The sequence below is a fragment of the Magallana gigas genome, chromosome 3, assembly GCF_963853765.1.
Source record: "Magallana gigas chromosome 3, xbMagGiga1.1, whole genome shotgun sequence".
In the NCBI taxonomy this organism is placed as follows: Eukaryota; Metazoa; Mollusca; class Bivalvia; order Ostreida; family Ostreidae; genus Magallana; species Magallana gigas.
Genome location: NC_088855.1, coordinates 20,993,764 through 21,018,829, shown reverse-complemented (window position 1 = coordinate 21,018,829; position 25,066 = coordinate 20,993,764). Strand labels below are relative to the sequence as shown.

General features: G+C 32.5%; 2 protein-coding genes across 4 annotated transcripts; one reads left to right on the top strand and one right to left on the bottom strand.

Annotated features, from left to right (window-relative positions):
- Nucleotides 1-1,683: 1,683 nt before the first annotated feature.
- Nucleotides 1,684-23,546, bottom strand: LOC105344721 (ataxin-2-like protein). Of its 3 annotated transcripts, XM_034481171.2 has the most exons (23): nt 23,481-23,546; nt 23,261-23,344; nt 22,928-23,002; nt 22,761-22,822; nt 10,830-10,866; nt 10,321-10,374; nt 9,802-9,873; nt 9,499-9,664; nt 9,076-9,203; nt 8,860-8,948; nt 8,522-8,731; nt 8,160-8,380; nt 7,687-7,923; nt 7,136-7,191; nt 6,814-6,986; nt 6,568-6,631; nt 6,256-6,433; nt 5,698-5,831; nt 5,344-5,458; nt 4,711-5,247; nt 3,519-3,611; nt 2,459-2,555; nt 1,684-1,988 (listed from the first exon to the last, which is right to left on the bottom strand). In XM_034481171.2, exons 1-22 carry the CDS (start codon nt 23,529-23,531, stop codon nt 2,494-2,496), a joined length of 2,898 nt encoding a protein of 965 aa, XP_034337062.1. In that variant the 5' UTR covers nt 23,532-23,546; the 3' UTR covers nt 1,684-1,988; nt 2,459-2,493. The 3 variants fall into 3 exon arrangements, with proteins under 3 accessions (XP_034337062.1, XP_034337063.1, XP_011450877.2); XM_034481172.2 differs by lacking the exon at nt 2,459-2,555; XM_011452575.3 differs by lacking the exons at nt 22,761-22,822; nt 22,928-23,002; nt 23,261-23,344; nt 23,481-23,546 and adding an exon at nt 13,832-14,132.
- Nucleotides 14,472-22,677, top strand: LOC105344720 (TBC1 domain family member 10A). Its single transcript, XM_011452572.3, has 9 exons — nt 14,472-14,999; nt 15,169-15,268; nt 15,562-15,669; nt 15,953-16,059; nt 16,650-16,830; nt 17,522-17,596; nt 17,775-17,889; nt 18,480-18,634; nt 19,934-22,677. Exons 1-9 carry the CDS (start codon nt 14,800-14,802, stop codon nt 20,042-20,044), a joined length of 1,152 nt encoding a protein of 383 aa, XP_011450874.2. The 5' UTR covers nt 14,472-14,799; the 3' UTR covers nt 20,045-22,677.
- Nucleotides 23,547-25,066: the final 1,520 nt, after the last annotated feature.

The following is a 25,066-nucleotide window of genomic DNA, read 5'->3' as shown; positions in this document are numbered from 1 at the left end:
GTGGGCAACAGCTGCAGACACATTTTCCTCTTTAAAAAACTATTATGAGAAAATGTGTCATTTTTTGTCATTTTTGACTATATATAAGAAATATAACATGTTGAAGTCATTATTTCCTTTTGGGAAAAAAATAAAAGAGCATAATTTCGTACTTTCTACACACATGTTCAAGATGGTATATGCATATTTTCACAGGATTTAAGCAACTCCTGAATTTTAGGGCATATATCAGAAAAGACTACCTTCTTTAAATATACATTTTACAGTGTTTTGTCCTGTAATAACACTATATATCGATTTTGTACTATACAATCCAACAAATTCAAATGAAGTATAACTGGGGCACAAGTTGGGTTTCCTTATTTATATTCAAATATTTAATAGTTATACAATTGCTAAAAGTTATTAATTTAAGTAATAAGAAATCCTTCTTTTAGTATTATGAGGTGATAATTTCGGTAGGGGCATGATCAAATCTATCATAAAGCCCTTGGATTTGATCACACCCCCACCAAAATTATCACCTCATAATGCTTAAAAAATGATTCCTCATTCCTTAAATAATGCAGACTGCCATTGGAAATATCTGCCACCCTATCAGAACATCTTCAAATCAATTACATAATGCACCAAACAGTATTGCAATGATAAATTGCCATTCTATAGATCATTCTTAGGGCTCTATTATACTAGGGTGACTTGAGGTGCCCATGGGCCTCTTGTTTACTCATTGAATTGCTGTGACCATATGTCTATACACGTACATTTGTACCAGTATATTTTTAAAATTAGTATAAAATGATTCTTCTTCTTTTAGGGTGTACTTCTATTGCAATAGTCCTAAAGTATTGGTACATGTACATCCAACATAATAAGAACTGAAAGAAATTTTGGGAAAAGAAGATAAAGCAAGTTTTGATATATTGATAAAAATACATTTTCAGACATCTCTTCTACTAATAGTATCCAATTAAGCATCCTATTGAGATAGACACACCAAAATTTCCTAGCACACTATGGAATCATTAGAATTTGAAGAGATTCAGCATTAGTGAGTATCCCTTATTAAGAAATTTACATCAACATGGTCTATTAATACTCACATGATAAAATTCCAATTCTTATGTAAAATAATGGCAATCCATAAAAAATTGGTCCTCACAAATTTAAATGAACTCCCATTTCAAAAAATAACATTTTTCTTCTAACAAGAAGATTGGTTTTATAAGTAAAAATTCTGATGACTTTTTTAAGTTGGAATGACACACCTGGAAAAAGTCGCTCAAATTAACAGTAAATCATTTTATTATGAAAGATATTATGTTAAATAAACTGTAAATATATCAAATAAGTGAAAAACTTGCGCTTTTTGGATAAAAAATGAATATCTAAAAAAAATTCAATTTTGTAAGTAACAACAAACGCCTCTGCGGGATTCGAACTTGGAATGAACGGACCACAAGCCCGACACTTTATCCACTTGGCTATGGAGTTAGTTACATATTGGCATCGATAAAATCTTTTTAATAATACGAAATGTAGTTTCGATCAGAGGTCAGCCATTTTGTGATGACGTGTTATTCCACCTTAAATGATACAGTGCATTCTTTAATTTGAGAATGACCCAAATGCAAAAGCCTTGAACTGTGACAAGCTTGCTTAAAAGAGAACAAACACAAAAAGTTCAGTAGTTTTTTTTTTATTTTTTTGTGGTTTTTTTTTTAAACTTTTACTCTACAAAAACTCAACTGGGCTGTTTCTTTTGTAATAAAATCAGTTTGCTTTCCTGCAAACAATTAAGAACTGATATCACATTAAATGCGTCTTGTATCTTCTCTCTCTCACACTTTCACACACTATCTAAGTTGGAAACTGTGAACACTTCTCGGGGAACATGTCAAAATCTCTTTTATTAGCTTGACCTCTTTTAGAGCTGGCACAATTTACTTTTTTTGGCCTTGAGTTTAGAAATCAGAATAGAGGAAAACCTGAAAAGAGAAAAAAAAAAAATACAAATACATTACATTTTGAACTTTTTAAAAAATGTAAATACATGTACATACATTATAAAGAAAATAACGTGCAAAATGTGTTAAGCAATGAACTAAAAAAACACTAAAAACATGCACAGACACCAAAGAAGCTTTGTAATTTGGATGCATATTGATACATTTGTATATTTGTTGTTTGATTTCAATCTGATTTCATCTTTTTGATTGAAAAAGAATTGTTGGTCAGACTAAAAAATCCCTGCATTAGTAGCTTGCTTCAAAAGGCCAGATTTCAATAGGAAGCTTCTTGATTATCTATACTTCATTCCTTTGGTACATATAATAAAAATATATAAGAAAAAAAGAAGAAAAAGAGAAATTGTAGCTTTATGATCTTTATACATATGAAAGATCCACAAAGCTTTCACCATGATGAAATGAAACGGTCGGCCTGTTGAGGTACTTACAGAAAAGTTAATTTTATGTCTAAAATTCTCCATTTTTAATGGTTTTGTTGAAACGGTGGCACCGTCGCAACCTGAGGAGGAGGAGGAGCACTTGCAACTGAAAAACAAATGAAGCAAGCATACAGTGAATGGAGCAGGGGGTTAAAACTCAAAAGTGTTTTGATATCCCAACCAAAGACAGGGAACAGAGTACTTCATTGATCATTAGGGAATGGAGTATTTAACTATAGCTATCAGAATCTGTTGGTTTTTAATTCAGTTTATACAAGGCTGATATAGTCATTCCTCAATAAATTCTGAAAAAATGCACAAAAGTGAATGGACAATTTTATGAAGTGGATGGGAAAGCCAGGAAAAGATTTCATTAAAAAAATTAACTCAAGAAAATCTCAAAAATTCAGAGTTGAAAGGCTTGAAAAAGATTTTATTTCCCTTTGAAAAATTCTATCAAAAAAAAAAAATTAAAATTTTGGAAAGTTCGAAGACATGGTCGGTTAACAAAAAAGATTTTCTTTTCTAAAAATTCCCTAAAAGATTTTTTGAACATTTCAGAGACCCATACATTTCTACCATTTATTGAGAAAGGAGAAAAGGGAAGCTTATCTTGCAAATTTCATCATGCAGTTATTAAAAAAAAAAACCTTGAAGCCAAACAAAGCAACTGACATGCAATTCTTAGCTCAATATTTACAAAATAGCTCTCTGCTATATCCAACTGAATGCAGTTAGTATTCATTCCAGGTTAATACTGCCTACCCACTTATCAAGTGCAAATGCAATGAATAATATAAAAATGAAAAAAGGAAAATTGTTAAACAAATAAATAAAATATAAATATGATACTCTTGGTATAAAATACAAACATGATATTCTTGGTATAAAATATGATATTCTTGGTATAAAATATAATGATATTTTTGATGATATATAAATATTTCTATGTGATTACTTTTGATAATACAAGTAAGTGCATTATTTATGCTACTAGCATTTCAATGACGGTAGTTTTCCACTAGGTTGGTGTGTACCTTAACATTGCATCAAATGCTTGCAATCTTACCTTGCTGAACAAAAGGGTGGACAACGTTATTAGGATTAGATCCTTGGTACCCTGTTGGCATTCCTGGTTGCATCATGTGTTGCTGGTTAGGACCTTCAAGTACATTAAATTCAATGTTAACTTTGATAAATAAAGTCTAGACTGTCTTATGTGACCATCTTAAAGACCAAAAAATTTTTTACATACAACAGAGTCACTTAAGGTATTCAATGTATAATGAAGGGATGTTGAACAATTTTGAATCATTTTAAACAAGTTAAATATGTTTTGAAAGATAACAATGAAAGTGAAATGAACCAAATTCACATGACTGACAACATATAAGAAGCCGGTCATTTTGCACCTTAAAATTTTTTTAAAGAGTTATCTCCCCTTGTTGAAAAAAGAAAACTTTAACTTCGTCAAAATACCTGCGGTAAATGATTTATTTTATTTCAGATTTTAATAAAGAGAAAGTTTATGCATGTATTAACCAAGAGAGTTTTACAAATTTTAAGCTACTTTTTACAATATCTTATTAAAACATACGTTGCCCATAGACTTCAATGCAAAATTCAAGGTGTAATTAGTTGGACCATAATTAATATTTTCAAAATTCCTTTGGTGGAGTATTTTTATTTGATAACACCTTCAAAATGATATCATGATGAAGAAAATCGGACCATTAATTTATTAGGTACAAAATGTGGTCGTTATACATCGAATACCTTAACTCAAATTAAGAATAACCTCACATTAATGATATATGTACTTCCTATAAAATATTATCTTTCATCTTAAAACTAGGTTTTAATTGACTGAATTTCAAATTCATCACCATTAGAAAAATGTTCAATTACTTATCACTTATAAAATGAATTAAGGAGAGCATATTTATAAACCTAGGATGTTTATATTCCCAACAAATAGACAAATACAATATGTTTATGTATTTATGGTTAGCACTTAAGTAATGCACACCTTGGAGTGATGTTATCTACATCAATGCAAATTATAATGTTTTCTTTAACCATGCAGTTTTTTTGCATGCTTTTATTTATGGATCTATGATCAGATTTTTCTCCCAAATTTTCATATCTAATCTGACTCTAAACTTGCAATAAAAATATAGAAAAAAGAAATAAAATTTTTATGTCAGACTCATAAAATCACCACGTTTGTTTATTGACTTAGGCACTTTCCCAGTACTAACCTCCCATGTGCTGTTGAAATTGTTGGTTGTGTGGATGATGCTGTACTTGTCCAGGCTGGGGATTAGGCATGACCACGATTTGTGCCCCATGGTTAATCTGTTGAGAGGGGCCAGTGTGCATTGTCTGGTTGCCGCTGGTGGGCATGTGTTGCTGGGTGTAAAGATGTCCGGTCGTTCCCGGTTGGAAGATAGGGTGCTGGGAAACGTATGGATAAGGATTGTGCATGGTTTGTGGAGACTGGTTCTGTGGGCTGGGAATCAGTGGTGGATGTCCTTGGATGTTAGTTGGTGCCATGTGTGGGTAAGGCCCTCCAGGGGGCTGGGGGGTTCCAGAGTTGGGCGGGCGTCCCTGCTGATGCGACTGGGAGTTCCCGTGCTGTTGTACTGGACTAGGAGCAGGGTGTGTTATAGGCTGAGGCTGTCCTCCTTGTTGACTGGCTTGATTGCCCATGTTGTTAGTTGCCATGGGCATGTGGGCAGGGTATGGAAACTGAGCAGTTGGGAGATGAGCCGGCATTGGTTGAGCTTGTCCAGGCACTAGAGTATCAAGAAACAAATTACCTCATACTTTTACATCTAAACCTTATATATGATATCATTGCATTTAATTTAAGGCTATAATATATTTCTTACTGAATATTGAATGTTGGTGTGATTGGCTGGACTGAGCACCGTGTGATGTAGGCACCATCGGCATTGATGTTGGCGTCACCATGCGTCCTGTGGCTGCTGGCATAGGCATCACCGCCTGCAAATCAAAAACAGAAACATTTTTACTGTACATGTATATTTTCAAAACCATAAATTACACATACCATATAATAAAGAGAAACATAGGATCAACACAAAAGATAACTTAAAATTTCTTCATTCTCAGCTACCATAATTTAATCAAAATGATAAAAGTGGAAATCAGTTTCAAATCATAATGATACACCCTATCAGGTACTTAATGTCTAGCATACAACAGATTTCCCGGAGCTGTACCTGGTAGTTTGGGATGTACTGTATGTAGTTGGGTTGGGCCGCCTGCACTGTGGCCTGGTTAAACAAGGGCTGTCCTGTGGCAGCCTGGGCAGCAGCCGCTGTCAAATCACGCTGGGGACCAACAGAAACCACAGCTGCAACAAACAGAGGCGAACTTCATATATGCTCAACAGAAAACACACAAAGTAAAGCATTTAAGCCAGACACATTAATCTATACTTTCTCAGGCCTAACTTTCAAAATATAATTTGATAAGTAGGTATTTTGTCCATATTTTTTTTATTACAAGATTTGCTAAGAAGAATAACTCAATTTTCATATTTTAACCTAAAACAATATTATTCCCATTTTCAATATGACAATAAAATAAATCAAATCAACACTATTTGACCTGATAAAGAGATGAGAAAAAAACATTCATTTGGAGAATGGGACCTAAAAAGGTTAGTTTTCTTCATAGAATAAAAAGGTCAAATTTTTTAAAAGAATTGTTAAAATTGTCGAAGAGGATTAAAATGGACCAGCAGCACTGTTAGGTGCTTTTGTTACTTGGCATACCTCTTTTGATTGGCTTGTAGTTCTGATTGGCAGGTTGAGGTCCCCCCTGGGGCATTGGTGGCATCACAGTATAGGTATACTGATGCATGGGCTGAGAGATAGGCTGAGAGATGGGCTGCATAATCCCTGGGGCCACTGGACTCTGGGTCTGGGGTCTGAGAGGGGGAGTAGCCACCTGCTGTATTACAAGAACAGTTCAAATGTTCATAATATTTTGTTAATACATTACAAACATACAAATGTAAATCTTGAATTATTTTTCCTTACAAATGTGCAAAATATTAAATACTAATACTGTAACAGTATACTCACTTGTTCTCTTCCTTTCCCCATCACAAATTCTTTAGCCAAAGGATTTAGGTTTGATTTCTTGATGCTAATAAAAGAAAAGAAATAATAAATGCCACATGCATTAAGCCTCGTTTCTTTCTAAACAGAAAAGACACCGTATAATAAAACATCAACACGTTCCAGCTTTTTATCTGACTGATACAAAATTGCTTAAATACATTAGTTTTTATTATTTTTAATGAAATCTTGCACATATTAGTGACATACTCAATGTTGGCCTCCCTCTCTGAGGCCCCTTGCTGCTTGGTGGCCTTGACCTCTGATGCAGTGGTTTCCCCGGTAACGATCTGTGCCTGAGACTCGGCAGAAGGAGCAGCAGGCACTGGGGGCTGCTTGGTCTTTGCTTCACTTGCCTCCTTCATCTCCTCTTTCTTGTCAAACTGAAATTACATACAGGTACTATTGTTATTGATATTCTTTCAATTATTTCAAGAACAAAAAAGACCATCCATTACACCAGTATTCAGGAGCATAAATAAATGTGTTTTCTAAATACTTTCTAAAAATATTTCTTATTATAAGTACTTACACTGACTTTGAAGTTACTATTGAATTCTTTCAGGTCCTTAATAACCTCAGCACGATCTGTATAAAAAGAAAAAAAAATCAATGCTTATTTACAAATTACTGGAACATTGGCATTCACATTTACTGACAGATACAATGAAATACCCAACAATACACATGTATAAAATTGGAACTGAATTTTTTGTGAAATTCTCCATACCCCTAAACTAGTTGATACATGTAACTATATATAATGGTTATAAGCTGAACTTTAAATAAGTTTTCTTGAGATTTCTCTTTAAATAAATCTAATGAATTTCTGGGAAATTTCAAGAACCAGTATTGTCTATCTAATGTGTCTGTGTTTTACCCTGATGATATGCTATTGTAAAGTATCTTACCTGTAGCTGTCCAAAAGAAAGAATCATATTGAACAACTACAGGTAACCTCTTGGATGTAAATATTGCAGACCTAAAATTGATTTACTGAACCTGATTAAGCAAAATATGAGGTCACACTTGCTAGGAAGTATGACCATAAAGCAAAAAGAAAATCCTTGTTTTTCACATTACCTCTGGGTTTGGACCCAGAGCTCCTTCTGTCTGGCTTCAGGCCTACAGGGGAGGTGTGGGGCACAGGGTCTGGCTTCTCAGGGGCTACATGCTGAGTCACCGGGTCTTGTTTTGGACTAGATTTCACATTAGTGTCAATTTCACTTTTCTTTTCCTCTGGACGTTTATCCTCCGGACGCTTGTCCCTCTCCACAGAATCATCTGTTTTCCTGTCTTCTGACCTCCTATCTCGGTCATCTGTTTGAAAAAGAAACAAAAGGGATTCAAAGTAAAGTCAAAATCAATGCCCAGCTTTATCAGGTACAAACACAAAGTGATAATTTACTTTAAGACTTGACAGTTGTGCTGAGTTTTACATAACAAAGTAATCATACAAATTTTAAATACACTGTATATAAATAAATCTAATGTGACAAAAATTGTAATTGAACTTAAACTGAGTGGGAAAAAGATAGAAATTCGAGTGAACTTACCAGCAGAGCCGTTGAGTCTTGGCTCCTCTGTGGATGTCTGGTGATGAGGGGGATGGTGGTGGGGAGGGGCGGGGGGATTCTGATGGAAGTTGTGTTGGTGGTGGTGGTGATGCTGATTTTGCCATCGGGGCGGGATCTGGTTTGGCGGTCTTGTGTTACTCATGTAGCCACCGCGGCTCCTGTTCCCTTGCATTCCAGATCGTTTGTTTGGATGGACATATCTGTAATAGTCATGCATGTGTATACACCGGTTTTTTTTGGTATTCAGTTATTAATATCACAAAAAATCACTTTATCTTTCTTTCTAATAAAAATTTCACTGTAAATAGGCATGAGGCAATTCTTCTACAACACCAACTTACTTTCCAGTGTTTCCAGAACTCTGCATACTTGTGGTGTTGTTCTCAGCTACCCTCTTGACAGCGCTGAACTTCTCCTCTTCATCGCCCTCACCATTTTCTAATGAGATGTGTTGCTTGTACTGATCGCTCCTTTCTATTTCATTGGCTAATCTCTCTGCCTCTTCCTCACGATTCTTGAATTCTTTTGTATCTCTCTTTTCAAGAGGTGTTCTACAACAACAGCAATCCTTTCAGGAATTTTTACAGAATCAAAATCAATAATAAACCCACCAATTAACCATTCTTCTTCATCATTCAATAACGACTTGTATAAATAAATAAATAAATGTTACACTCACGTGTACTGCGTTAAGCTATCATCGTATTTTGTCTGTACATTAAATTTCTCTTCATTTGTTTTGAACATATCATTTGGATCCCAACCATTCTGAAATGACAAACATCTCCATGCTGTAGTTCTTCAACACACATACATGTATTCTATATGTTACTGATGTCAATTTTCATCGTAGTTTACAGACTGGACAATACTGAAGTGCATGAGTACTACTTACAGAGGACTCCCTCTCTAAGCCCCCTAGTTCCTCCCCTTCTCCGCCTTCCCAGGGTTGAAGAACTTTCATATCGGCCTCTGTGTGATTGCTATTGCATTTGCTGCTTATTGCTGAGTCTGTGAAGGTATCTGTAGACAAAACATACGTACATTCCATTATAAATGATAATTTTCTTTTCCTACTTTATTACGTAACTTCCTCATATACATAATTTTATGTCAAACAAAAAAGTTTTTTACATTACAAAAAAAGAAAATCAAACAAAAAAGTTTTTTACATTACAAAAAAAGAAAAATTGGGGAAAAAAAATCTTGAAAACATATAAATGGAATTTAATTTCATCTTGAGATTAGGGGGAAACATTTTTTTTTGGGGGGGGGGGGGGGGGGGGGACTGACTAGGATACAACATATATCCACAAACCTTTAACAGCATACTCTAAATCCACATCTACTACATTGATGGATAGAATGTCTGACATGTTGAAAATGACTTTTTCAATCAGTCTATCTTTGGAGGGAGTTGTGTTGTTGGTGTTGTTATTGCTACTCTCTTCATGTTTATGGGCCATTTCCAACACCACATCCATCTAAGATTATATAAAACAAAAAATAAAAAAAAAATTGTCATCTTCATGGTTACAAGTTGCTGACACAATGCTAAAAATATATTAAATGATCTAAAAGAAAAAAAGAAGAAAAAAAATGTTTAAAACATTTTTCATACCCGAGGACTGTTTGTTTTGAGGATTCCGTCGTATACACCCCCATTTTTTACTTGTAACTGAACAACACAACCCTGTAATAAATCAAAACAAAACCACATTACATCATTTTACATGAATCCTAATGAATCTTTCAATTGGAGTAGTCATTTTTCAGTCATCAAAATTTCCAGGCAGCTTCAAAACACCATATGAAAGGCCAACAAATACTCTGGAATCATTTAAATTTGTGGGGGCCAATTTTCATGGATTGTGGGTTTTTTGCTTATTCGTGGGGATGTAATTTTGTGGATGCATTGGTTTTCAGTTTCAGTAACAAAGATAACTCTTTCTAAATTTGCTTTCGTTGAGGGTGTAAATTTGGGGGGGGGGGGGGGGGGGGGCTACCCACAAATACAATGTACCACGAAAATTGAGCCCCCATGAATTCTAATGATTCCATAGTAAGCTTCTTTATTTGCAAATTCAGCACAAATTACTTAACAGAATATATATACATATTTACTTATATAGTTACTTACAACAAGAGAGGCAAGAAGATGAGAGAATCTTGAGTTGGAATAAATTCCTTCAAACTGGAAAAAAAAATAACAGTATTTACTGACATCATTCTTTAATAAATGTCTGACACATCAAATATTTATCATTCTTTGTTTTTCATATAAATGCTAAACTATATTTTATTCAAAACCTTGATATTATGCAAACAAAAAAGAAAACCTCCATTGTAAGAAATATCTACATGGTGGCAATGCACCAGAGCTCAGCTGATTATGATATCACAAGTTGGCAATTGTCCAAGACACACTAACTGGCTTCCTCATAAAATGACCCATAAATGACTTAATGACTTAACCTTTTGTTCAATATCATGGTTTTTTTCTATTCAAAGCTATGTTCTAATGTAACAAAATGTGATACATCATTTTTCATTCCCAAAAAAAAGGTGCTTTATTTTATTTCAATTTTTCAGATAATATTGTTTTCTAAATCCATGAAGATTTAAAAACTGATACAATTTCACACTTACCGATATATTTTTGTCATAACCTCTGGGTCTGTTATTTCTAAAATGAAAAGAAATTGTCATGTAAAGTGGTTTATGATTATCATAACAAAATGGTAACAAAATTTGATTTCAACAAGGCCATGCATTCCCAAAACCACAATGGCCACACTAAATACTTGACCACTATTTTCTTTGACCTTGAACTTGATGATTCATAGATTGAATGACCTCAATTTTCACAGGTCACTTGCCATTTTTTGTGACCTTTTAAATTAAGGTCAATAAGTTTAATTAAGTCTATATATTATATATATTGTTATATTCACAGACTTAAACATTATAATATCTATGAATAGTTTAATAAGATTACAGTAAACTTGACAATAATAACGTAAACTGCAATAACAAAATAATTTGCATCTCATTAAATTTACATGATTTGCAATTAAAATGTCAAATTGACAACACCCTGCAGTAGATTTCGGCACGCATCCTGTCAAATATCCATGGTAACCCGTGATACAACAGGACTGTACAGTTCAATAGAAAGCCCCAACGTAATTGATTACAGAAGTTTTATGACTTCACTTGGATTAAAATCAATATATACTTTATAGAGAATTAACAACCTCTGCAAAATCAGCCTGATGTCGAAGAGACACAATGTCAAAATTACTTGATGGTGGAAAGTAAATGGACTCTAAATTCTAATGAATGCTACAAATAAACATTTTCAAAAACTTTTTCTGCAATACAATTTCATATACATAATTACACGAGCAACAAAATTTTTTTTAATGTATACAAGTTATGAGGTTTTTATGAAAGACTGCACACAGAGGGGTGTATGGAATTCAGATTTAAAGTTAATTTAGAAATTCAACTACATTTCAGATGAAATTGTTTTGGAGAAGGGTAAAAAATAAGTTTGATTCAATACAGTATTTTAAGTTTTCATATCAAAGAATGAATATATTTCTTTTTTTTTTAAATGAAAGGTAGTCATGAGGAAGTAGTGAAAAGAAACATGGACTGAAAGTAAATAACAGAGGAATTTAAAACGGGGTGTGTTGTGTTTATTAAGACGGGCATGTCACTTCACATTCAGTCACTTTATAGAGAATGGGTGTTTGATTTCTGGTTGATAATAAAATGAACTTGTGGGATGAAATAACCATTTCTTTTCTGCAATTTATCTTTTTCTATACTAGAAATACAACTAGAGGTTCAACAATACAGCAATACATTGATTGTACTGATAGTGAGTACCCACGATACACATATCGTATTGTCATTAAATATATTGTGATGCACAGTATGAGTTAATTTTCATTAACTTTCTAGAATAGTTACTTGGTATATATAACATGAAGACATTAAGGAAATTTTGTTCTAATCAATTGAATTATGTATCTCTACAGTTTTTGATAGATTTTGTAAAAAGCCAACATATTTTCTTTATGCAATATTATTTCTTACAGAGATACAGTACCGATCAGACTCAACCTAACACCAAAGTAAACCCCAACTAAACTCCAGGTTTACTTTTGGGGTTTATTTGGAGTTTACTATGGGTCTGCTGTTTGAAAATTTAGGTCCACTCAGGGTTTACGTTGGATTTACTTTAGGTTTACTGGAGAATTGCTTTTGGGATCAACTGTACAAACTGAAGTGTGAAAAAGACCTTTTTTTATTCTTACCATCTGTAATTCCTGCCCCTTGTACCGGTATATTCGAATACACATGTAGCATCTGCTCACATGTACAGGGGTATACTTCTGATCGGGGTTTACTCTCTTTGTCCACTCTGGGTTTACTCTGGGTCCACTTTAGTAGATCCGGAGTAAACTCAGAGTAAACCAGAAAGTAAACCAAGGGTTTAGTTGGGATTGCTTTCTGTTACGTTGGGTCCGATTGCTACTATGAAACCATAGATATCAGGCTTTTTTATAGTTGAAAACCTATATTGTGATACATGATGTATCGCTTTAATATATCATGATATGTATTGTGTTGTGATGTTGCTGATGACACACACACTTAAATACAACTGAAATTGCAATTTCATCTCACAGAATTTGCACATTATAAGTGAGTCATTTTTCTGAAAAATGCACCTTCTTATACAAATATCCTGATTTTCTTACTACAAAGGTAGTATGATTTATTTCCTGATAGATTTACTCACATTTTTTCTTTCATTTTAAAACTGTCATTTAATCACATTCAATATATATTCACTCAGGAAATTTTTTCCTGGTGGAAAAACTTAAGAAGTAGGGGAATATTTATTATTTTGATCAATATTTTACAGCCAAAAAAATCCACACAAGACATAAAGAAATCAAGATGTCCTCTAATAATGTTCCATGAATAAGCTCAATTTCATTTGGTGTAATGCAAGACATTGGGGTACAAAGAGATCTTGTAACATAGTCAAGGCAATTTTGACTATACTGTAAGAGGTAAGAAGTTGAGTGCATTATCCCTAACGTTATATCTCATATGTACAGATATGGGTTTTTTCAGTTAATAAATTCTTTCTTTATAATCAAGTTTCAATATACCGTAAAACAGATAATGCCAAAAAAAAAGACACATAGGGACATTCAAATCAAAAGTTAGAAAAAAATGCATTCCCAAAATGTTGTATGAAGCTGAGTCTGAGCATAGTACTACTGTACGTGGTCAAGGGGGAGGGATTTGGGGAGGGGGCAAAGAAAGAAAAAACCCTTTGATTTGAATAAGGTTTCTAATCAATATTCTTACAATACCACATAGATATGAACAAAGCATAAAAGATGGCTTAAAACAATTTAATGACTTTTTGCTTTACTTTCAATTTGGCGTTAGCCTAATCAACCATTCTAGCGTGGACCAAGTATCTGCTTCCATGAAAAGATAAAACACGTCATCGATACATAACTCATGCTGGAGAGTATCAACAACAGTTAGCAACAACTGTAACTGCATAATTCATATAAACTCACTTTCTTTAAAGAAGAATGACTCAAGACACTGACCTATTGAGAGATGGCCCAGAATTCTGACGGTTTTTCCGTCGATTTGCATTCATCGACATCATGGGAAGCTTGTCAAGTCGTGTTTTGCAAGTGCGAGATTAACAAGATCTCATGCCGGTACCCGCGGGTTACCAATAAAATAATCACCAGTAAACAATATTGTGATCATCAAATCAAAAATTAATACACCTGATGATATCTGACATCAAACAAACACGATTAACTTAGTGTTGACACAAGTTACAGGCTGAAGGCGGCGCTGTGATATCTCAGGTTAATAACACAACATGGAAGGTGGAACTACTTTTTTGTACAACCACGTGAATAATAAAATTAATGATAAAATATATTCAGAAATTAAAAGAACAAATACAACATTAATTTAAACAAAAACTGATATCATTTGCCTTTATCTTAGATAAAGCGTTAAAAGGGGTCGCATTTAGCCGCGGACGAACAAGTGTGTGGTTCGGTTTGAATGCACAAGATTTTCATATCTCAAGATCGACAAAATATATTCTTGTTTTCTTACATGATTTTTTTCATTTTTTCATTTTGACATTGATGAATAAAATTTATTTTTATAATTTAATGCCAAAATACAAAAAACTTTTTTTTTTACACATACAATGCGCATGCGTGCGAATGTTTGTAAACTTCCTGTAAAGATACTCCCTGCAGGTGTCTTAGACAATTTAATCAATGTTACATATGTACGTATTTACATGTGTATATAGCGATTTTAACCATTAGTATGTCTTAATGTGTTCTGGAATAGAAACCTGACTTCTCATAAAAGGAATTAGTTCAATAATAATAAACGTCTTTGATTGAAGTTCCGTCCTGCAGAAAGGGGTGGATTTTGCCAATCCTTGACATTTTTTGGTTAAAATTGACTGTATCTTATCCATTTGAAGAGATAAGAGAATGTGGAGATGACATGACTGTAATTGTGTCAAATTTTGGAAATGGCGGTTGCAGACCCCAGTTATAATCAAGTCGACACTAGTTCAGATGAAGAGGATGGGGCAAAAAATAACATCAACGGCAGTCCTTCTTCACCCAAGTCTGTGGGAGGCTATAATGCCTCTAAGCAAAATGGAACTGCTGTAACACATATTGATAGATATGGATTTATGGGTGGTTCCCAGTACACAAATCCAGATGAGTAAGTATATGCGGAAAATTATCTTCCTGCTTTTCACTTTTCATTGGTCAACTTTTCTCCTTAGTACATAAGATTATGATATCATTTTTTATTATTGTGGGTTTTTTTTTTTCATTTCACATATTTACTGATAGAAATGTTTTATTATATTGTACATTATTTTACACAGTGAACACAGGATTGCAATTGACAAACTCAGACAACGAGAGCTGAAATGGCTAGAAATGTTTGATGATTGGGAAAAATGGATGAGCAAAAGATTCAAAAAGGTAAAAATAATACATGTTCAATTTTTATGACTGTACCACTATTTAAGATTATCATTGTATGTACATATTGATAGTGTAGTAAAAAAAAACCTATCATAAATTATCTCATTGAATATCTTTGAAATTGATTGAATTTAGTAAATAAAACTGAAAACATCTTGTCTCACTAAAGAATGTTAACTTAAAGTCTACTTTGCATTGGATACAAGTATCAAATAACAGATCTAACAGATAGAAACGCTATGAGTCATTGATGTTGATGATTATATTTCTAAATCATCTATGAATTATAGATAAGAGATAGATGCAGGAAAGGTATCCCACCATCACTGAGGTCACGTGCATGGCAGTATTTGTGTGGGAGTAAATTTCTCATGGAACACAATGAAGGAAGATTTGATGTATGTACTCATTTGTTTTCATTGTGAGCTTTTTTACTCTAAATTACATGTAAATGTAAAAAATTGTCATGTAATAAAATTCAAAGAACCTGACTATCTATACAAACATGACATTCATATCTTTTCTAAAGGATTACTGTATTCTATTGTTTGTGTCTGGTACCAAAATCAAAATTTTATTTTTCTATTTACCAGGTAAATTATAACAAAATATTTGCAATCAGCTTTTAAACAGTAGGATCTTTTGAGGTCGGTTTAGTGATTTATTTTTCAATTTTTAAAGGAATATCTACAGCAGCCAGGAAATCCAAAGTGGGAAGATGATATTACAAAAGATTTACACAGACAATTTCCTCAGCATGAAATGTTCAACTCAAAAGGAAGTTATGGGTAATAAGAGAATATTAAATATCATGTATTCATTTCATGGAACAGAAATGATTTATAATTTATTGTAATGTTTTTCAATTGATATTATTATAACCTTCGTGTATAAACTTATGTAAAATTATATGTATTTGCTTTAAATTTCTAATATTCACCACATCATTGTTCTGAAAAATCTCTGGCCAATTCCATTTTTCTTAAATTTAGAGACATTTTGTAAAAATTTTCATTACTGTAAAGCAGGTTTTTTTTTTGGTATGGTGCTTTTGAAGTTTGACTTATTTTTGCTTTTATGCAAAATCTCCAAAAACTTGAATTGTGGATGAAACTGGAAATTATCAAATTCTCCAAAGCCAAAATAATATTTTAACAATCAACAAAATTAACGAAGTATACCACTACTAGATAATACCGAACTTTCATTGATAAATTTTAAAAAAAAACATGATATAGCATACAAAAGCCACTGATTTTTTCCTATTTGTTTTATACACCTGGACAAGACATAAAGTGATACAATGTACCTTCTAATGTTTATGGAACTAAAATATACATGTTATTTACCAAATATTTGTTTTGTATGATATTTTTAGTCAAGAAGACTTGTACAAAATTCTGAAGGCCTACACCATTCACAATCCAAGAGATGGCTACTGCCAAGCCATGGCCCCTATAGCTGCTGTACTATTGATGCATATGCCAGCGGAGCAAGCGTTCTGGTGTTTTGTGTCCATATGTGAAAAATATGTCCAAGGATACTACAGTCCCGGCTTGGTATGGAGTGCTCTTTTTCTCTACCTTTTCTTTTTACAGTCTATTTCATATGAAACATAGATTCAAAGTTCACCATGCATTTTGAAAGTTGTTAGGGTTTTTCGTTCATTTCATTGTTATGACACACTATGAAAAATAATTTAGTTTTTTCTTCATAATTTACATAATTTATTCAAATATTCAAAATAATAAGATGCAAGCAGGGATCAAAATGGGGGGGGGGGTCGAAGGAAGTGGATCAAGCCCCCCCCCCCCCCCCCCCCACCTTGGAAAATTCAAATTTCTTAGATACTTGCAGTTAAGTTACTGAAAATAGACCACAGACACCCATTTTTAAACACACTTATATCTCTGACCCCCTGGGAAAAGATTTACACATGAGATAATCATATTGTACAACCCTAAAAATTTTGATGATAAATTCAAGTACAAAACTTCCTAAAAAGTTATTTATGATATTTTAATAATTTATAATTATTTACAGGGAAAAGTAATTTACAATAATTGGACATAATAAGTATATCTCGTAATGAATCAGGAAGTAGTTCGTTCTTGTACATCAAGGACAAGAGTGGGTTGTTATTCAAAGCTACACATGATTTTTATGGGCAAAGCTCTAGAGATAATTCAGCTGGTCATTGACCATGATACAATATTTTGTGTGTTATGTATATATTTTTTTTTATTACAGGAAGCTATTCAAGTAGACGGGGATGTTTTGTTTGGCTTACTCAAAAAGACACAACCATCTGTGTACAAACATATAGTGAGTTATGTAAATTAATAAAAAAAAAACCAAAACCTTTTGTTAATGAATGCTGTGTGTGGAATGCAAGCTTTGTTTCTCGATCAAGAAAGACAGAGTGGTCAACGGAAATATTTTTGAAATCCAAAACTATCATTTTGAAATGTTTGGAAATTAACTCGACTTTATTTCTTTGTAGAAAAAGCAGCAGATAGCCCCAATACTGTACATGACAGAATGGTTTATGTGTTTATTCACCAGAACACTGCCTTGGTCTACTGTGTTAAGAGTTTGGGATATGTTTTTCTGTGAAGGTATGTGATCGTATTTATGCTCCTCCTCCACAAAGAACTTTTTACGGTATTTGAATTTAACTTTTCAATGATACCAGATGTTCTCTTGTCTAAATGTGTATTAATTAATTGCCAAATCTACAAAAGTGAAATGTACCATGTGCATGAATTATAATTTTATGTGTGTATATACTTATACTTTTGATGGATTTCAATTTATCAAGACTTTGATATGGAACAATTAGAAACTGAAGGGGTTTACATGTAGCTTTCCAGTGACCATGTTTTAGATATTAATATTTATTCTATCACAAATATCTGATCAGTATGCTTGAATATTTACTTAAAATATCACTCAATACACATGTAATAAATTTTTGATATTTCATTTTGTCAGAGTGAGTTTCTTGCAATGCTTTTAGAATGTAGTGAAGAATAATTTATCAACTGAAAAAAATTGTTATGGAATTAAGACAAGGTTGATACTGGTTATTACAAAAAAAAAGAATTTCTTACTGGTATGTATTTTGATGACCTGAGACATATAATATATATTAAGAAAACACACAATTTTGTGTAAATACCTCTAACCAGCACAATTTTTTTTTCAGGCATAAAGGTGATATTTCGTGTTGCTTTGGTGCTATTTAAAATTGTGTTTGGGGATGCAGGGAACTTTAAAGATTGTCCAACACTGTACGAAACTCTGGAAAAACTAAGACACATTCCAATTCAGCATTTAGATGAAGAACTGGTAGTACAAGATGTGAGTGCTTTATATGTTTCTACATTCCTAGGCACTGATTGATGATATGATTGAAATTGTGTTTCTAGGTAAACCAGTGGGTGACTAGATTTTCTCTGCATGTTGGTATAGTGTACCGGTAGTATGACATTTCCTGATTATATGTAGAGTGCCTCAGCCTTGATATTAAAGCAAGATCAACAGTTTAATTAGATTTCAAAATAATAACCAAGAAAGATGCATCAAAGATACTTATATATTGGTCACTTTGTAGGTTTTGTAAACATTTGAAAGTTAGTCTTCTTTTGTTTTTACACTTATAGATACATGTATGTATAGACCTCTTCATGGTAACTGCAGTATTGCTCTTTTGCAGGGAAAAATAACATTTTTTATGAAATGAGATGTACCGGTAACGTCAATTTTTTTATTTACGTCATTTTATACCTATCTACCTACTAAAACTTTGGCAAAGTGAATTAATTTGCCCTGCAAGGGAGCAGTACCTCAGTTATCGTGAAGGGGTCTATTGATAATCCAATCGTCAAAACTTCAGAAAAAAGAAAATCAAGAAGGAAATATCTCTGACTGTTGCATTTGATTTCATATTAAAAGACTTAGTGTATTTTTGAGTTTAGGTTAAAAATATAGCTTGATGTAATTGTCTACATGTTAGCTAACTTAAATATTAGAGAGGTTAAGCATTTGAACGTGTACGTCTACGGGTACGTGTAGAACTACAAGTATGTTTACACGTACACGTACAAAAATTTAGCTTATGTTTAATAAACTGTACTTGTAAATGAACGTGAAAAATAATTAGATTTAACATTTTCAACATGTTCAATTTACTCTCACTGTTCATGAAATAATTCAATGAATTTGATGAAACCAAAAGCACAGTCGTCCTTAACCTATCGTCTGCTTTACATAAAACAACTTTTGATATGCACAAGGTATGTATTTCTTTTGAAAAATGCTACAAGTTTACACCGCCACGTACTTTTGATTTTACACGTTTTGTACAATTTGTAGAATTACGTGGCATGCAGAAATTATGACGTATTACACATTAAATTAGGGAATTCCCCTATTTACACGTACTCGTACACGTACACGTTCAAATGCTTAACCTCTCTATTATTTACTCATCTTGCATATAAAGTTATCTGTTTTTTAGAATTTTGGCTTATGTTGCCTATAAAATGGAAGGATTTTATTCATATGATATCAAACTCATATTGTAGAAGTTTTATAGTTCTTCCATTCCATACATGTGAATGTACCGGTAGTTCTGATTGAGTTTTGTTTGCTTTGTAGACATTGAGACTGAACATCAATGAAAGAGATATGGAAAAGGAGCACCAGAAACAAATTCATCGACGGAAAACTAAAGACAAATCAAAGAAAGGAGGGAAGCAGAAGTCATGACAGAAATCTAAGACAATGTCTCTCTTCTCTGGATGTGTCAGTTGTGACTTGTGCATTTGTATGTTGAATCACAGATTATTTCCCCTCATGCTAGTCATATTTAAGACATTTTTATATTTTAGTATTTGTGACAGAGTGAGACCCTTAATGCTCTTGTTGTGTTGGCGTTGATATTGCAGAAATCTACCTTACGTAGCCTTGGAGTTGAATGTTATGGTGCATTTTTTTTTTATTCACAAATTTGTATTCTGTCGTTAATGCTATTCAATACTTTTGGTATATTTTTAATGTGATTTTTTTTCTAACCAATCCTAAACTTTCTCTATGGAATATGAAGTTTACCAACTAGTACACATGTATATACATGTACCTAACATGAAAATAAACTATTGGGTGAATTCATTTTTTAAATAGACTAATTTAGATTTTTCTAAATTCTAAGAAGTAACAAATCATTAATTTACAAATATGAATTGTTAAAGGCTCCAAAAGATTTGTGCTCAAAAGCTTTGCAAATGATATTTTCATACTACATATGATTATGTACTAGGTAGGTTTTATAATGGGATGAACTTTAAAAGAATTTGAATAAAGTATCGTTTATTCTTTAAATTTACTGTTCAAAAAATGTGAATAAAGCTTGTTCTATGGAGTTGAGATATAATTATTGTGATAACATTTAGTGATAGAATATGGACCAATTTTCATCAAACTTTGCTCATTCCCATTCTACAAAACATTGTTCACTGCCTTTTTCCTCAATTATGCCCTCCCTATTAAATTTTATGAACAAAGGGAATGTAATCAGAGTAATGATGTGTGTAAAGATAGTCACAGATATTTACACATAAATGTACATGTGCATTTTTTTTTCACTTGCTCACCAATGATTAAAAATATTCCGAAATGATACATTGTCTTTACACAAATTCATGTAATTGAATAGAAACATTCCTAATATTCCCTCATGTTTGCAGTCATATAAATAATCAAGAAAGTTTTTTCTAAGTATACAATGTATTGGATACTATTGTGCTTGCTATTTGTTGAATAGTGCATGTATGTGTACATCTTGATAAATGTAGCCATAGTAATGGGGAACATGGTGTGCAAATCATTACAGGTTTAAGTAGACTAAAAAATAATGTGAAATCTTTTATCTTTGTTAAAGGTAAAGTAGTTATAAAAAGATAAATATGTGCAATTAATTCTTTTTATTACTTGAGCTTTGTTCGTGAGAGTATTGAAAAAGTCTTTAGAATATGCACAGCAGTTTGAAATAGAATTATCAATTGTAGAATTCAAAATACCTGGTAATGGAAAAAATATAATGATTTTCTTATTGTAAAAATGGGACAGGGATAGTCAACAAGTAGAATGGGTTAATGTAAATAAAATCTATGTCATATACATGTATGTATACTTAGTCCAACAACGTATATTTTGTGCCATGATAAGGGGGTTGTACTTTGATATGGGAAATCTTTTTGTACACAAATCAATTGTTAAGCTCTTTTTTTTTCCTCAAATTAGCTATAAAAACCTGTTCATTGATATCATATGTGATACACCATGCTTACAATTCTTTAGTTTCCATGTAGCAGGAAAAAAATACTTTGAGTTAATTATTTTAACTATGAGTAGTTTATGAAAGTGATTCAGCTAAAATGTATATAAAATTGAAATTTATTTTAACAATTCAAACTGGTTTATTAATTTACCGGTAGTTCAAGTAGTTTTATATATCTTTTCAATTAATTGGGTTGAACCAGTTTTTTATGACGAAAATTAATATTCAAAGTATCGGTAAATAAATCATAAGTATTACATTTAGCACTTTCTGTAACTCGATTTTTTTGTGGGTTTTTTTTTTTGACTGGTGCTAAAAGAACTTTGGTTGAATTTGGTTTTTTTTTTATATGTTTCAGTGTTACTGCTTGAATTTTATTTATGTAACTTAATCGAAGAATATTTCATGTAAAAAATACCACACAAATACCCTCTCATATCATGTTATTTTGTCTCACTGTCGTGTGCCAATATGAATATATTTTATTTTTGCTCCTCAGTATTTGAATTCAGAAAGGAAAAAAAAAGATTCAAAAGCTGTAAGAATTTGTTTGAGATATGTATTTCATTTAACCTGAAAATTGTGAAAACCAAATGGTATCTAGATTATTAATTCAATATGTGACAACGTAATTGCAAGCGAAAAAACAATTGCCAGACCCATATTACATAATTTTTTTTCTTGAATTGCATAAAAAACTAATTCAATGTCGACATAATTACGAAGACAGACCTTAATTTAAAATCATTTTAGCAACGTCTTAAAATGAAAATATTGTGATATATTATGAAATAGGTCCTTTTCAAACAAAAAATGATATAATTAATCATATAGGATTGAAATTACATGTATGTATTATATAAAATACATGTAGAATCAAAAATGTTGATTTAGTTTGAAGTCGTAAAGGAGGAATATATAAAATAAGGTCCACACAGCCGATGTACTTTGCTAGTTAACAATCCTTGTTTTATATATAGATAATGAATAGTCATTCATTGTATTGTCGTATGGATGGAACAATTTTTATTTTGAGAAAATAAACTGACCATTCTAATGCCAACTATAATGTTCTTGTAATTACTAGATGTATTATGTTAATGTTAGCAAGCCAAATAGATAGAGAGGGATTTAGAGGTGTCTTACTTCTTCTTGATTGGCTTTTTCTCCTCAGCTGTAGTACTTTCTGCCAACGCCTGATCGTCCACCTGAAAACGAAGTTGATTCAGAAATGGTTTTATAGAACTTACATGGAATGAAGAGTATTTCATATATTTCCCAAGCTCTTTATATACTAAAATAATAAGCAATACCTTATCTTTTCTATGCTTTGTAGGCTTTCTCTTTCTGGATTTCTTTAATTCAGAATTCCAATACGTATATTCATCCTGTAGTGTAAAGAAATGGACGAAGGGGCCAATGAGTTTTCGAAATAAAGGTATAATCGTGACTTCATGTATTACAAAGTCACAACATGCACAGATAAAGTAGGAAATGTGAATGCATATTTTTGAGCATATATGTATTTGATCGCAAGACGCTCTCATTCTTAATTCTACATATATTGCATGTTAAAATTTTTGAAACAACCCATGCTTGTTGACTTATTTGTCCTAACAGAATACGGTTAACTATATAATTCTTACCCATTTTTCTCTTCCCTGGGATGACCACTTCCTTGTCTTTGGCTTAACTTCCTCGCCATTCCAAGAACTGGCGCTCTTCGACTCCTGGAATGACAAATAGCATAGTCTGTAAACAATGGAGCTTTGGGGAAAAGTCACTGTTAACAACACATGGCAGCACAATATTGCACGAAAACCAGAAATGAATGATTGCTGCAACAATAACCCAGAATCTACCTACCTTTCCTTTCTTCCGCTTTCCATTCGAGCAATTCGTGTCCGTTTCTCGCATTTTACGGTGATTCAATAACAATCTATCAAAAAATTGTCAGAGCAAATCTGGAATACTAGCGAACAAAATGTTGCGGTTTCCAAGAATGACGTTATTATCATTATGACGTATTATGGCGTAATTATGGGCGGAGCTATGCCCATATTTGGAATAAAATAATTTTTTTACAAAGATAAAACGACCCTTGCGATTGGTCGAAAGTATGAAGAAATTCTGTGAATGGAGACACTTTTTCAATGTCCTGTTATAAAACTTGTTTCAAACAAAAACGTTTAATGACATATATTTTTTTTTAAAAACTGCGATTGTTAATATTTTTATCTTATAACTTGGATTTTACCATTGCATTGATGCAATTCTATTGAATGGAATGTACACTCGCGTGCCAAAAGTATGTCAATTTTTTCTTTTTCCCTATATATTTCATTGAAATAAGACTTATATTAAAACGGTTTTCTGTTGTTATTTTTATCAGATTTTGAAGAAACTTAAAGTGATCTAAGTAGATTGAGTTTGCATTTTTTGAGGTACATTGAAACAGTTTTTTGACAACTGACATTTGTAAAATTCGATATTATAAACACAGCACAAAGATATTTTTAAGAGATCTAATATTATATATATCTATTGCAATATGCAAGCCGAAAAAAATCTCAGGAAATGGAGGTTGGAAAGATATGTAAAAATGATACCAAAAAAAAAAGCTAGAGAAATTCTGAATTTATCGATCCAAGTCTTTAAAAAATCGGTCCATTGGTTTAAAGATTCTTTGAAAATTGTTCGTTTTCAATGAAATTACAATTTTAATAGTGAAAAGAAAAATATTGACACACTTTTGGCACCTGAGTGTATGTTCATTCTCAGGATACATGAATAAATCGGTCAGCTAGTATAGGACAGTGATACCGGAAACGTCTTCCACACACATGCAGGATGCGCGGGGCCCGACCCTCCCCCTGGAGTATTCAAAATTATTTTTTCACATAGTAAGGCCTCATACCCCCCGGAAAACAAAGTTATCCCCCGTCGCCCCCCCCCCCCCCTGGGAATCATTTTCTGGATTCCCGAATGTGAATTAAGTAGATCATTTAAAAACTCAGATTACATATTTATTTATTAAATACAGGGGGCTAGCAAGGGGTCTCTTTCGTACTAGTATTGTTTGGGTAGAATATTTGGAGGAGCGTGTAAAAAAGTGATAGATATCAGATGTCTTTAGTACATCATCCTAAGTACATCACCCTAAAATTATCAACAAATCCACTAACACCACACATGCACATTTATTAAAACTATATAACAAACTTTAAACGTAATACATTTGAATTCTTTATAGAACATTTAGCAAAACGACTTTTTTTTATCATGGGCATTAAGATAACATAAAGATCTATTTACTTTTTCTGTTGACTTCTTAATTCAATACTTATCTGCACAGCATAGTGTTCTTCGTGAGCGTCTATTTTGCTGCAAAGTCGACCTCAATTAATTTTTTTAGGGGGGGGGGGGGCACAAAACAATTTGTTCATATAAAT

What these genes read in the sequence shown, in the direction of transcription:
- LOC105344721 (XM_034481171.2), bottom strand. Translation starts at nt 23,531, where the DNA reads ATGCGAGAAACGGACACGAATTGCTCGAATGGAAAGCGGAAGAAAGGA. An exon ending in ATCTTCTTGCCTCTCTTGTT is followed by an intron (nt 9,874 to 10,320) that starts GTAAGTAACTAT and finishes GATTTATTACAG; the next exon opens with GGTTGTGTTGTTCAGTTACA. An exon ending in CTACAAGCCAATCAAAAGAG is followed by an intron (nt 5,832 to 6,255) that starts GTATGCCAAGTA and finishes TGTTTGTTGCAG; the next exon opens with CTGTGGTTTCTGTTGGTCCC.
- LOC105344720 (XM_011452572.3), top strand. Translation starts at nt 14,800, where the DNA reads ATGGCGGTTGCAGACCCCAGTTATAATCAAGTCGACACTAGTTCAGAT. An exon ending in ACAATGAAGGAAGATTTGAT is followed by an intron (nt 15,670 to 15,952) that starts GTATGTACTCAT and finishes CAATTTTTAAAG; the next exon opens with GAATATCTACAGCAGCCAGG. An exon ending in GGATATGTTTTTCTGTGAAG is followed by an intron (nt 17,890 to 18,479) that starts GTATGTGATCGT and finishes TTTTTTTTTCAG; the next exon opens with GCATAAAGGTGATATTTCGT.